Raw genomic sequence first — 13673 nt, 5'->3', positions numbered from 1 at the left:
ATATTGCACAGACACCGGACTAGAATAGGATACTTTGCTGTTTGTGTATTTTCAGCTTTTTGTCCACTAGGTGGTGGCACAGAGTCCTTAACAGATTTCTAACACACTTGTGTTTCTCTGACATCTACACAGAGGCTTGGCACGTGAAAGAAATTAATAAATTATGTTTCTTCAAAATTCAGGCATGGAAAATAGCGTTCAAATGAGAAGGCTATGGGAAGGCTGTTAAGAAGTGCGGAACTACAAAGACTAGGGGAGAAAAACTACATTTCCCAGGAAGCCACTGGCTGTTTCCCATTACCGCGTGTCCTAGCTGTGCAATAACCCGTTCGCTGCCATGCGCTTTTCCAAGGACCGCAGAAAACACCAGAGAGCGAACTGAGGCAGCAGCGACGACGGCTTTTGGCTCCCAGAGGGCCCTGCCGAACCACAGTTGTCCCAACTGGCGCTAGCAAAGGCCCTCGGTACCTAACGGCTGTCCTGCTGGGCCCATGAGCCACGTGACCAACTCGGGTCATGTGACTCCAGAGACCCTCCCCTGACGTCTGTTACCCTGGCAACTTCTGGGCTCACTCAGACCTTCCGGGAAAGCGCGGAATTCAGAGGCAAAGGTAAGGGAGCCTGGACGCCGCTTCCCGGTCACATCTCCCTGGCCAGCCCTGCGCTTCCGACCCGGTCTTCAGGGCTTCCGTTTTCCGGGTTACTCCCTCCTCCGTTCGGACTCCATTGCAGACGCCTCTTTGTCTTCCCGCCAACTCCGGAAGCGCGCTTTCTGGAGCCGAGGTGCCCCCGGGCCGAGGACCTGTTGGCGGGGTCCGCCTCGTAACCGCCCTCGCCCGGACCCGACGGAAAATGCGCCTAAGGGGAGGGGGGGGTTTCTCTGCAGGTGGCGGCTGCGTCTCCTTCCCCACCCCCGCCGCGGCAAAAGCCAGCTGCAGTGGTTACCTGAAGGAGTTACAGTCAGAAACTGCGGTAGATCTGAAGTCGAGTTCGTTGAGGAATTGGGGAGAGCTTTGCGTTGCAAATCACTGGATTCTACTCCGGGTGCCAAGTGCATCGTTTTTTGTTGGCCTTGCCGAAAGAAACGTTTCCCATTAGCTTTATTCTTTTAGTTTTTGGAAATGTCTTCATAAGTTCTGTTTGTCTAGGACTGGAAGCATCCCCATATTTGGAAAGAGTTCATTTTGCAAAACAGCATGCGTTGGTAAAATAACTAGCTGAAAGAGAAGGCTGCACAAACTTTGTGCTTTGCAAGAAAGAAAGGGTCTATTGGATTCGCTTTTTTTTTTTTTTAAGATTCTTGGTGAGGACCTGGTTGGTTTTGGAGAGATATTGAATAACACACACACATATACACGCACAGATTTAGAAAATACTGTGGAGATCACCCTTTCACAAGTGGGTGTTAAGGGATGACAATCCTGTACCTTAAGTACAAAAGAGTGGCAAAGCTGCTCTTCCAAATCAGTTTGCTTACTAAATAAGGAAGCTTTTACTAGCTTACTGGTCGATAATTGTTTACATATACTGAATCATAAGATAAATGAAGTCTGGTTGTGTGATGTCATGAATTTCCTCAAAATCCTTCTGTGTCTCTTGTCATTTAGTGTTTCCAGTGTTGTAAATACTGTAGAATGTTTACATTGGGAAGTGAGAATTATTGATTATGGCCCACTATTCCAAAGAAGAGCTAGATGAAGAGTTTGAACAGTTTATGAAAGAGGTAAGTTTGTATTTTAAAAATCTGTCTCATAAGTTTGTCTCTGCAGATTCATCCCTCCATTCATTTTCACCTCTAAAACAATCAGTTGATCACAAAAGTCTGTTTAATGCCTCCTCCGGAATACACCTGTTACCCTTTAGCTCTCTCTCTCTCTTCACTGCCACCTGCTAGTTTATTAACTTGTTTGATCTCACCTGAGCAGTTCCCACCCGGCGTTCCCAGCATTCCTTTCCCCACAGCACAGCCAGAACAGTCTAGTACATAAATAAGACTCTGTTCCTCTCTAGATTGTTCTTCCATCACATGTAGAATAAAATCCAGGCTCCCTGCCATCTGTGAAATCCTTTCTGATTTCACTCAGGGCTCCTTCACTAGCTTGTTACCACTCTTATCCCTCATGTTATCCTACAGGGGCCTTTATTCTCTTCCAGACAAGTCAGTTCATTTCCTCTTAAGGGTTTTGCAGTAGCTGTTCCCTCTGCCTGTAAAGCTGTTCCCTATGCTTTACCTGGCTAGTGAGGGTCCTACCTTAAATATCACTCCCTCAGAGTCAGTTTTTCCATTTATCCAGTAAAAACTACCAAGTCACTTCTTGGTAGTTTAATTTAACTAATTTAATTCTTTGTGTAGCATTAAACACCATTTGTTTCTTTTCTTGTGTGGGTCTGTTTTCTGCTTCCCATAGGAAGAATTTATAGCCTATGACATGGCTGCATGTTCATTGCTTTACCTTCAGTACCTAATAAATGCTTAATAAATATTTGCTGAATGAATGGATTGAAGGGTTGCAACACATTCTCTTCACAAATGGAGGGACTTTATAGGTATTTAGGGGAGTCATGTTTTAACCTATCGTAACCTTGTTTATAAAGGAATTTTTGAAGTTGTAGAAGGATCCTCAGTTTTATTGTCTGTTAAGAAATATATGAGTACTTTGTAGGGCTTAAGGCTGTTAAAAAGCGCATACCAATTGCCAGATGTAATAGGCTGCCAGAATGAATCTCAGTTCCCATTTGAAAACTGATTTTTAAAATTTAAATATGAATGCATTTTGAAAATTAAATTCATGGGAAATGCTTTCATTGTAAAAAGAAAATAAATAGCAGTGCAGTTCTTCTACCTTTTGTTTACCACCCTTGAAAACACACTTGGCATTCTCCAACTCTCATTCTTGCTCCCCACCTGCTCTCACCATTTGCTTCTTCCTTACATCCAACCATAACTTACAAAAGCTCTTATCTCATGTGAGACTTAAGGCCTTGTTTCTTTCTAAACAATGAAATGATGATTTTAGAGTCATGTTAATTTTGGTCATTTTGATTAAATTATCACTGAAGCAGTTCGTTGAAAGATAGGATTTATAGATCTTTGTTCTTTGTTTTTTGGAAAGTGATGTGACCATCTTTTTCTTTTATAGTTTTCATAGATTCAATTTACATAATATAGAAGTTTTCCATTTAAAGGGTACATGTTAGTGATTTTAGTTTTGGAATCAACACAGTCAATATGGAGTTTTTTTAATCACCCTAAAAAGAAGCCTTGTATCTAGTTAGCAGTCACCCCCCTGTCTCTCCTTCCCTCTTTCTTGAGCCTTTGGCAGCTGCTGAACTACTTTCTGTCCTGAAGATTTGCCTGTTAAGGATGTTTCATAGAAATGCAATCATACAAGATGTGGTCTTTGGGCCCGGCTTCTTTTACTTAGTATTGTTTATCCATAGTGTCGCATTTATTAGTACTTCATTTCATTTTATAGCTGAATAATATTCCAGTGTATAGCTATACTACATTTTGTTTACTCACTTATCAGTGGATCAGCAGTTGAATTCTTTCCACTTTTTGGCAGGTATGAATCATGCTGCATTGAATAGTCAGGCGCAGGTTTTTATGTTTTCATTTCTCACGTACATTACCTAGGAGTAAAATTGCCGGGTTTTGTCATAACTCTGTTTAACCTTTTACTCTACATTTAACTGCCAGACTGTTTTCTAAAGTGGTCATCATCTTACATTCCCTGCAACAGAATCTTAGTTTACAGAGGTTCCAGTTTCTTCATATCCTTGCCAACATGTTATTTTCTCAGGATTGGCTTTCTTATGTTTTGTTTTTGATGACAGTAATCTGGAAAGCAGTTGAAGTAAGAATACTTATTGTGTCTTAGTACATTGGGTGTTCTTCATTGCTTTTCTTGACCTTTGCCACAACCCTGCAGGGTGGATAGTGTTATACCTATGTTACTAACAGGTAAACTGGAAAAATGTGGGGAGGAGACAGAAATGGAATATTTCAAGGTGATAGTGAAGTTCAGAACCTAAGTGATATAACTAATAAATTTCAGAAATTCAGATGGGATAAAGAATATTTGTTTCTTCCCTCCTCCCCTCTTCTTACCTGGTTGTCAGTAAAGACAATTTTTTTTTTAATATTTCAAAACTGACAAAAATTTTTTGGGTAAGAAATTTTTGTTTGGTAGATGGAAATGTGTATCCGTAGTCTTAGAAGTTTAAAATGTCATCTGGGTTTGAATCCTGCTGTGTAACTTTTACTAACAGTTGTAACTTGGTCAAGTTGCTTAATGTCTTTGGGCTTCTGTTTCCTCATCAGTAGTCTCCAGGATTGTTTAAAGTGTAAGGAAAATAACTTGAGTGTAGATGTTGACATAGAGCAGGTGTGCACCTCTTGATTTCTTCTCCAGAAAACCGGTGTAAAATGAGAATGAAAAGGACAAAGAGGATAGTCCTGAAGAAGTCTCATAATAAAGAAATGGGCAGAGGAGCCCAAAGCTATTTAAATAGATGGTTAGGAGTAGCCACAAAGCTGGAAGATACGCTGGAGAAAGTGACGCTGCCAAAGTCAAAGGTAGAGGGTTTCAAGAAATAAGAGCTGCCCACTAGTATCAAATCCTGTGATACAATCAGGGAGCCTGACTGACAGCTGCCCTTTAACTGTGGCATTTGGGAGCCTTTTGTGCCTGGAGGAGAGCTGTTTTAGATGGGAACCAGATTTTAAGGGGTTGAGTGGTGAGCTTGAGAAATTGGTATACAGTAGTCCCTTCATGACCACAGTTTTGCTTTCTGCAGTTTCATTTACATGTGGTCACTTATGGTCTGAAAATATTAATGGAACGTTCCAGAAACAGTTCATAAGTTTTAAATTTCATGCCATTTTGAGAAGCATGATGAACTCCTACTCCATCCCATCCAGGGCATAACTCATCCCTTTGTGCAGAATAGCCACACTTCATATACTGCCCACCCATGAGTCAGTTAGTAGCCTTTTTGGTTATCACACTGATCCAATGTGGCATTATGGTAGTATCACAGTATTTGTGTCTTGGTAACTCTTATTTTACTTAGTAGTGGCCCCTAAGTGCAAAACTAGTGATGCAAAGAGGCACCAGGGCATAGAAACAGGAGCACAAATAACTCCAGCAGTATGTGGCAGTGCTGACAAAACACGATATAAGTTTCAGTATTGTCCATGGTTTCAGGCATGCACTAGAGATCTTGAAACTTAATCCCTTGTGGATAAGAGAGGACTGCTGTTTAAAGGAAAATTGGGAGGTAAATTACAAGGCAAATAGGGAACTTGTTTTTTGTTTTTGTTTGTTTGTTTTACAAAGTAGAGTGCGCATGAATGTTCATTCTTCCATTCCACAGTTATACCAAGGTGTTGTGCTAGGCTTTGGCGATGCAGTGCTAAATAGGTTTATAATCTGAGGGGAGGGAGAGAAGAACAGAGAGAGGGGAGTGAAGATTTAGAAATGAAATGGGGTAACCAAGAAAAGAAGAACCTGGAGAGAAGTGACCCATGCTTGTGCAGGTTTGGTTTGGAGGGGAGGAAGCAATTATCTCTTCTGAAATAGGGAAGTGCCTAAACTGGTGAGTTTTGTGATGGAGTAAGGGGAAGGAGGGTGAAATTTGAAGATCTTTATTCAGTCATTAGAGAGGAGGCCAAGTTACTGGCTAAGAGGGAGGAGCTTTGGAGTTAGAGTTAAGATTGGAGTTAGATTTGGGGATTTAGAATTGTGGTGAAATTTGAACCATAAGAGTAGAAAGGGACAAATAAAAATATGCTACAGCTTATTAATCATTGTGACAAAATGCTGATTTCTCTGACAAACACCTTTATCCTCTCGGCCATGGAAACTCAATTCTTGTCTTGGAGTCTCTGTTCTTCTAAGGTGATGCTGTGGAATTTTGCTCAACCAATGTTTATTCTTAGGCCCTCAAGAATATCTGAACATAGGTAGGATTGTATCCTTCCTTCTTTTCCTAAACAAGTCTTGTGATCAAGTTCTCTTTTTGTGTGTGTTATTCTCTCCTAATTAAGCTCCTTAACTCTGGATATGAAAGTTGATGTTCAGAGATATATGCTTGATTTTTAAATTATTTGGCCTCCTAGGTTTAGAGATAGGAATTTAAACATTGTTGAGATTATTTGTCTTTATGATAGCTAAAGTGTGAGAGAACCAGTAGAAACTTTTTTTGTGTGATGAATCTATCAAATTTATAATGTATTCTAACATGCAGTAACTTGCATCTTATTCAGCTCTCGGATGATTCTTTTGAAAATTCAAACAAAACACCTAGACAACCTAAGAAGGAAATGAAGAAAGATACAGTGCCTTGGTGGTTAACTGAAGATGATTTTGAAGACAGTGGTAAATATTGCTGATTTTTAGTTTCAAATTATTTGACCACAAGGGGTCAGGCAAGACTGTTAATTTTGAATATTGTTACTTGCACTAAAATATAAAAGAAAGTAACACTAACTTTGTTTTTTTTAAGTTAGGATTAATTCTTCATATTACTTCACTTTATTTTATGCTTATTTTGTAATGGAGAATCTTTGTTTTTGTGTTATCAGGTTATTTTACATTGGAAGGTTATATTTACTCAAGATGATTAATGATTCAAGTATATTTATGTTTCATAATGTTTAATGATAAATTGATTTAATCTGATTTATATAAAATATTCTGGTGATGCATTAATGATGTCACATGTAAGTTTTTTTCATATTAAGATTTATTTATTTATTTGAAAGGCACAGTGACAGAAAGAGCAAGAGATGGAGGAAAATCTAAAGATCTTCCATCCTCTGGCATACTCCCCAAGGGCCCGCAACATCTGGGGCTAGACCCAGTGAAAGCCATAAGCTAGGAACTCCAGTCAGATCTCACTCTGTGGGTAGCAGGAACCCAAGTACTCGTTCCATCATGTGCCTTGCAGATGCATTAGCAGGAAGCTGGATCTGAAGCATGCAGTAGTTCGACTTGAACCAGGCAATCCAGGTGGCACTGTGCCCACCCTGTGCTGGGAAGATCTTAATAACTATAAATTTTAGTATCACAAATAGTGACATTAGTAGAAACATAATTTACTACCTTAATGACAAGGAACTCATCATTGATCCTCTCTGGCACATGTTTGTATCTTTTCTAGAATTGTTCCTAATCACATCATTACAAATGCAAAATTACTTTCTTGGATGTTTTCTTATACTTACTATGCTGTATTTATAATATATAGTAAGTATAAATATGATTTACCATATATACTTACTACTTATGATACTGCTATATCCATGAGGCACCCAGACCACTTCTTCTATCTATATGTGGGTATCTATGTTTATACTATTTGTGGATCAGTGTTATGCATAATTTTGTAAATGGGAGTTTGTATTTTTCCTAGGGGAAATATTTACCTGTGGCTTTTGTTTTTTTCCCCATTAAACTGAGTCAGAATTCCTTAATGTGATAGTTAATACGCTCTATAATCTGACTGGAACCCTCCTCTCTAGCCCTGTGTGCCAGCCACCATTAGTTGTTCTTATCCCCTGGAAACACTCTTGGCTCCCGTGCGTATGTGCCCGAGCTCACCCTCCTTGTCATTTTGTCTTGTCCTTTTTGTCCAGTAAAACTTGGCATCATCACTTCTTATAATCTTGCACTGATTCTTCTAGCTTGCTTGTCAGCAAATTATTTTCTCCTTCATTTTGATGTCAAAACACCCTAATAGCATTTGCCCATTGTGTTGATAGCTATAACCTATTTGCTACTCCCACTTAGGGTGGGAACATTTTGATAGCTTCTTTTTGTTGTATCCTCTAAAGCTCATACTTATTTTTATTACATAATAATATTTACTATTACTTGGTAATAGTGTTTAATAAACAAATGTTGGGGTAGATCTAGCAGTCACATCTCTGTTCTTCTGACACTGTACATAAAGAAAATGCCTTACTCAAACCATGCAACAGTGCTAATGTTTACATGTGAAGAATTATTTTGTAGAATTTTCCCCCTGTTGGTTCTTGAAAAGCCTATTATATGATGAAGTGTTATTGGAATTATAGACAGACATTTGATACTTGATCAGCATTAAAGCCTTCTTTCTAGAAAATAATGAATTAGAGCAGAAATATACAAACTGACCCTGGGGGAAAGAATAACTCTTAGACCAGAAACACTTGTACATAAACTGAATAATTGTGTTAATAATTTTAGAATAGTATGTAAGTCAGAAATAGATTTGATTGAGCAAAGAAGCAAAGATCTATAGCCAAGAAACAGACTTGATGATGTCTACTTAAATAAGAGTGTTCCCAGCCCCATGCTATAGTATGGTCCTGGTTCAATCACAGACGTTTATCGAGTTCATGTTATGTTCTGAATACTAGGCACAAGTGTGCAAAGGCAAGATGTGCTTCCTGCCATCAAGAGTGTAGAAGCTTCTAAGGGAGAATCGAACACCCCTCTTAAGAGATGAATGCATTATGAGTGTTAGATACAACTAAATATTGACATGAGCAACTTCTGTGTTATCGTTTGCTTTCTTTTTCAGTTGCCATAAGCATAAAATATTCTGACGAAACAATTCTCTTGCTATTTATACTCTTCATTATAAACAGCTAAATTGGATTTTGGTTTCTGTTAGCCCTCTAAGCATGGTTGGTGTGAGTAACATCCCCTGAGTCCAGCTTCAGAGCTAGGGTGGGACTTTGGGTAGTTGCCCCAAGAGCGCCTCAACCTTGGCACGCACTTTTTCATTTCTGCAGCTTTGTGGAAGTTATTATTTGGTCTGTTAAAACAATTATTCATATAAAGCCATGAAATGGATTTTGAACCCTTTCTGAGAAGACACTAATTAAGAAATTGAAGCCAGAATTTCTTAATATGAACTCCTAACACAAAATTATATTTTTCTCATCTTAATATCTATATCACATAATTATTTCCCTTTTCCATTTCTCAGTTCTTCACTAGTATATACTGTTAGAGAAAAGCAGTTCTTTGTTTCCAGTGTTTCTAGTGCTGTTGAAATAAAGTGCAAAACTCTGCCCCTGGGCTGAGGAGAGCTGGTCTGACACACCTGCTTTAGGCTTATCTCCTCCCAGAGTCACCCTAACTCATTTTACAGCCTCATGGCCTTTTGCATCCTCAACTTCCCCATTCTTCCCATTGTCGAGCCTTTGTACTTGTTCCCCTTTTCCAGTTCACCTCATTATTTCCTGCTCTTCACATCTTAGCAGAAATGTTACTTCCTTGCAGAACATTCTTGAATTTTTCAGTCTTGGCAAGAATCTTTACCCCCTTCCCCCATTAATATCTCACCTCAAAGAACTTAGAGTTGGGATTCACATTTAATTCTCCTCTCTGCTTCTCCAGTAACCTCCTTCAGTGGCCACTGTTGCCCTTACCACATCTCCTGTTGTGTTCGACCTGGGAAAGGTGTAGATTTCTCTTCATGCCACTTCCAGACCTTTCTCCCTGCACTCTCCTGTGAACCACGTTGTCAGAACACCTGTTGTCTTTGCGTGTTACAATTACCTGTTAACTTCCAGGTTATTCCTTTTCCTTCCTCAAAGATCAACACTGTCGTTCTCCAGTTGTGACCCTTAGTTCATTAATGTGAAGTCCAATAACCTAACACCTGAGTTCTTTGAACTTCTTTATACCCAAAACTTTGTTATCTGCCACATCAAGCCACCTACTCCCTGTAGTAGCTTCTCATGTCACTCATCATAAAAGCTAATGCCCCATAAGCTACCACTCTCCCTCCAGCCCTGCATCCTGACTTCCTGGCCTCTCAACTTCTACTGCCTTTCACTAGCCCCGGCTACTAGAACGACGCTGGCCTCCTTGCTCTTCACACCTACCTAACACTTGTGTGCTTAGAGGCTTTACATGGCGTACTCTTCATTCACAGCTCACTTGGATTTCTCCCTTACTTCTAGCACATCTTTTCCTAAGTGTCAACTTCTCAGCGAAGGCATTCCTGACCACTCTATTTGAAGTTGCATTTATTTATTTTAATTAATAATCTCTCTATAGCCACATGAATGTAAGCTTCACAAGGACAGGGGTTTTTATCATTTTTACTCACTGATAAATCCCCAGCATTTAGTATAATTCCTGGCACATAGCAGGCAGCAAAAAATATTCATTGTTGATTATGCTTAGTCCTTAACTTTTATGATGGTAAATGCTTTCATTGTGGGGCCAGCACTAACACCTTTGTAGGCATGGAGTTTGCTAAAAAACATGCATGGAACATAAACATTCTATATAAACATAAGCTTTTATGGCCAGAAATCATATAACATTAAAAAAAATTTTTAATATAAAAGATTTCAAACATGGAGAAAGAAGTAGCGTATGCCCCATGTGCCCATTGCTAGCTACAACTTTTTTTTTTTTTTATTTGACAGGTAGAGTTATAGATAGTGAGAGAGAGAAACAGAGAGAAAGGTCTTTCTTCCATTGGTTCACTCTCCAAATGGCTACTATGGCTGGTGCTGTGCCGATCTGATGCCAGGAGCCAGGTGCTTCTTCCTGGTCTCCCGCATGGGTGCAGGCGCCCAAGCACTTGGGCCATCCTCCCGCCTGGGCCACAGCAGAGAGCTGGACTGGAAGAGGAGCAGCCAGTACTAGAACCCTGTGCCTATATAGGGTGCCCGCGCCACAGGCATAGGATTAACCAAGTGAGCCACAGTGCTGGCCCCAGCTACAACAATTATTAACACATTGCCAATAACGTTTCACCTGTAGCCCTTGTCATTCTCCACCCCTTCACACACTGCGTTATGCTGAACTAAATCCCCACCAGCATGTCACTTCTATCTACTTTCTGCAAAACATCTCTTGAAATAAGGACTCTTTTTAAGAAGTAATTTCAGAGGAAGAGGCAGATGGACAGACAGAGCTCCCTTCTGCTGGTTCATTCCTGAGATGCCCTCAAAGAACTAAGGCTGGCTGAAGCCTAGAGCTGGGAACTCAATCCAGGTCTCCCACATGAGTGGTAGGGACTCACCCCAGCTATTTGAGCCAACCCTGGGGTCTGTGTTAGCAGGAACCTGGAATATAGAGCCGGTAGTTGAACTGAGGTACTCCAGTATGGGATACAGGTGTCTTAACTGCCAACCCTAAAGAATCTCTTTTTAAAATAAAATTATTATAATATCCAAGACATAAATGAAAAAGAAATATTGATAGTAATTCCTTAATATCACCTAATATCTAAAAAATCATAAAATACTTTTAATATGTTTAATATATATTAGCCTTAGAAAAAGTTTCACATTCCAAAATGCTGTCCTCTGAGCATGGTTGGTGTGGGTCACATCCCTGAGTCCAGCTTCAGAGCCAGGGAGAGATCTTGGGTAGTTGCCCTAAGGGCACCCAAACCTTGGCATGTAGTTTTGCATTCCTGCAGCTATGTGGAAGTTATTATTTGGGAGCCTCCCTTCCTTAACAATAAACACAGATCCCAGTGAGAGATCCTACAGTGAGCCAGTTTCTAGTATTTTTGAAATAATGACTCTTTTCTTCAACTGATATGTATACTAACAAAGGGTCTTGTCTAGCTTTTATTATTGTCCTTTTGTGTACCTGTTTTTCAGTCTTGTATTTTTCTTTGTTTTTAAAGATTTATTTATTTATTTGAAAGACAGAGTTACAGAGAGGCAGAGGCAGAGAGAGAAGTCTTCCATCCACTAGTTCACTTCACAAACGGCTGCAACAGCTGGAGCCGCACCTGTCCGAAGCCAGGAGCCTGGAACTTCATCCAGGTCTCCCACACAGGTGCAGGGGCCCAAGGGCGTAGGCCATCTTCCATTGCTTTCCCAGGCCATACCAGAGAGCTGGATCGGAAGTGGAGCCAGACAGGTCTTGAACCGGTGCCAGTATGGGATGCTGGCACTGCAGGTGGCAGCTTTACCCACTATGCCACAATGCCAGCCCCATGTCTTATATTTTGTTAACCTAGGCCACCCACAGTCTACTTACAGTAGTATTACAAAGCAAGCAACAAAAACACACTGAATAATAATGAACAGAGGAAATGAGGCAGAGATTTTTTTTTTAAGACAGAGTTACAGAGGGAGGTAGAGACAGAGACAGAGAAGTCTTCCATCTGCTGGTTCACTCCCCAGATGGCCGCAGTGGCCGGAGCTGCGCAGATCCGAAGCCAGAAGCCAGGGGCTTCTTTTGGGTCTTCCACATGGATGCAGGGGCCCAAGGACTTGGGCCATCTACTGCTTTCCCAGGCCATAGCAGAGAGCTGGATCGGAAGAGGAGCAGCCAGGACTAGAACTGGTGCCCATATGGGATGCCAGGGCTTTAACCTGCTGCACCACAGTGCCAGCCCTGGCAGCAATATTTTTTATAGAGCATTGTAGACTATTAAGTACTTATGCATCAATATAATTCTTAAAAATCTTTTACTCAAATTTTTGAAACATTTAATAAGATATGCTAAACCAAATAGAGTTATGATTTTCTTTGAATTTCGGGTCTGATGGATTTTTATTTACAGAACAGATTATATAACCACTGTGCACAAAATTAGTACAGCAGGTATTGTGGTGGCATAGAGATCAAAACAGTTCTCCGAACAAAAATATTCAACTGTATTAAATCTGCTCCTAGGACTGCTTGAAACAAATGTGAGCTATTTGAAAACAAAGAAGACGTCTCAGCCTGTTCTGGAGATAGATGAGGAGTCTGCTGAAAAGATTCAGTTTCTTAAGAGCAGTGGAACCTCTGTCTTAAGTGCTGACAGCTTAGAAGCAAATGGTAAGAAATGTGTGGTATATCAGTCAATAATATTTTAGTTACTAAGTTGATGGTCAGAATTTCTACAGAAATTAACTCATAAGATCTTGGAACCTCAATTACTGAAGCAAGTGGACAGCTTTAATATCTTCCAAGAGGTTTAGAATCACAACTCTGGAGAAAGCTTAAAACTAATATATTTGTATGAATATGAGTCTCTTTTTGGTGGGTAAGCAATCACATAAAGTATTTGTAAAAACTGTTTTCAATTTACTGTGTAATGTCCATGAATGCATCATGTAAATGAGTTTTATCAGAATTCTATTAATAAAATATGTTTGTGCATTTCCATTTAGAACTAGCAGTTTCTGAACTCAATCATAGTATTCTTGGATTGGGATTGGACACGTTGGAGGAACAGGAAGAAAAAGAGCAGTTTTTTGCCAGGCTTGAGAAAGGCTTGACGTCTTCCATTGATTATTCAAGATTAAATAAAGAACTGGATTCTAATGACTCTACATGTTTAAAAGTTTTACACAGGTAAAGTAAACACAATATAAGCAGTTCACTGCTTGCACTTTTCTTTTTTTTTAGTGTCTGGTATATGGATGGGCTTAAATAGGTAAACATTACAAGAGGCAAAAATCTTTTTCTTAACTCCATTTTCTGTTCCTTATTATAGTCAGGCTTTTCTTATGTATAAACAGAATGTGTTGATTTGCTTTTGAGAGCTGACTCTGCCTCCAGGTACCAGAAATTTCATATCTAAGTTGCTATCACCACTAATAATGATTTCTAACAAGTCTTTAATAGGAAAACAATTAAATAATTTTCCAAAAATAAGAGTCCAGGTTATTATTATGAACTTATGAAAAAAGGAGTAGAAAGAGA

At 39.7% G+C, this 13673-nt stretch overlaps 1 protein-coding gene across 3 annotated transcripts in view; it reads left to right on the top strand.

The window, feature by feature from the left end:
• Positions 1–453: 453 nt before the first annotated feature.
• The window catches only part of CEP162 (centrosomal protein 162), a 94249-nt gene continuing 81029 nt past the window's right edge, over positions 454–13673 (top strand). The window contains exons 1-5 of one of the 3 annotated variants that reach the window (XM_062186448.1): positions 454–611; positions 1608–1723; positions 6272–6383; positions 12657–12803; positions 13139–13322. In XM_062186448.1, coding sequence (XP_062042432.1) covers positions 1667–1723; positions 6272–6383; positions 12657–12803; positions 13139–13322 — 500 coding nt within the window. In that variant the 5' untranslated portion in view covers positions 454–611; positions 1608–1666. Of the gene's footprint in view, positions 612–891; positions 973–1104; positions 1724–6271; positions 6384–12656; positions 12804–13138; positions 13323–13673 lie in introns of those variants that run through there. The other 2 variants (XM_062186449.1, XM_062186447.1) reach the window with 2 other exon arrangements.

The sequence above is a fragment of the Lepus europaeus genome, chromosome 3 (assembly GCF_033115175.1).
Source record: "Lepus europaeus isolate LE1 chromosome 3, mLepTim1.pri, whole genome shotgun sequence".
NCBI lineage: Eukaryota > Metazoa > Chordata > Mammalia > Lagomorpha > Leporidae > Lepus > Lepus europaeus.
Note: the sequence above shows the minus strand (reverse complement) of the source record. Positions and strands in the feature narration are given on the sequence as shown.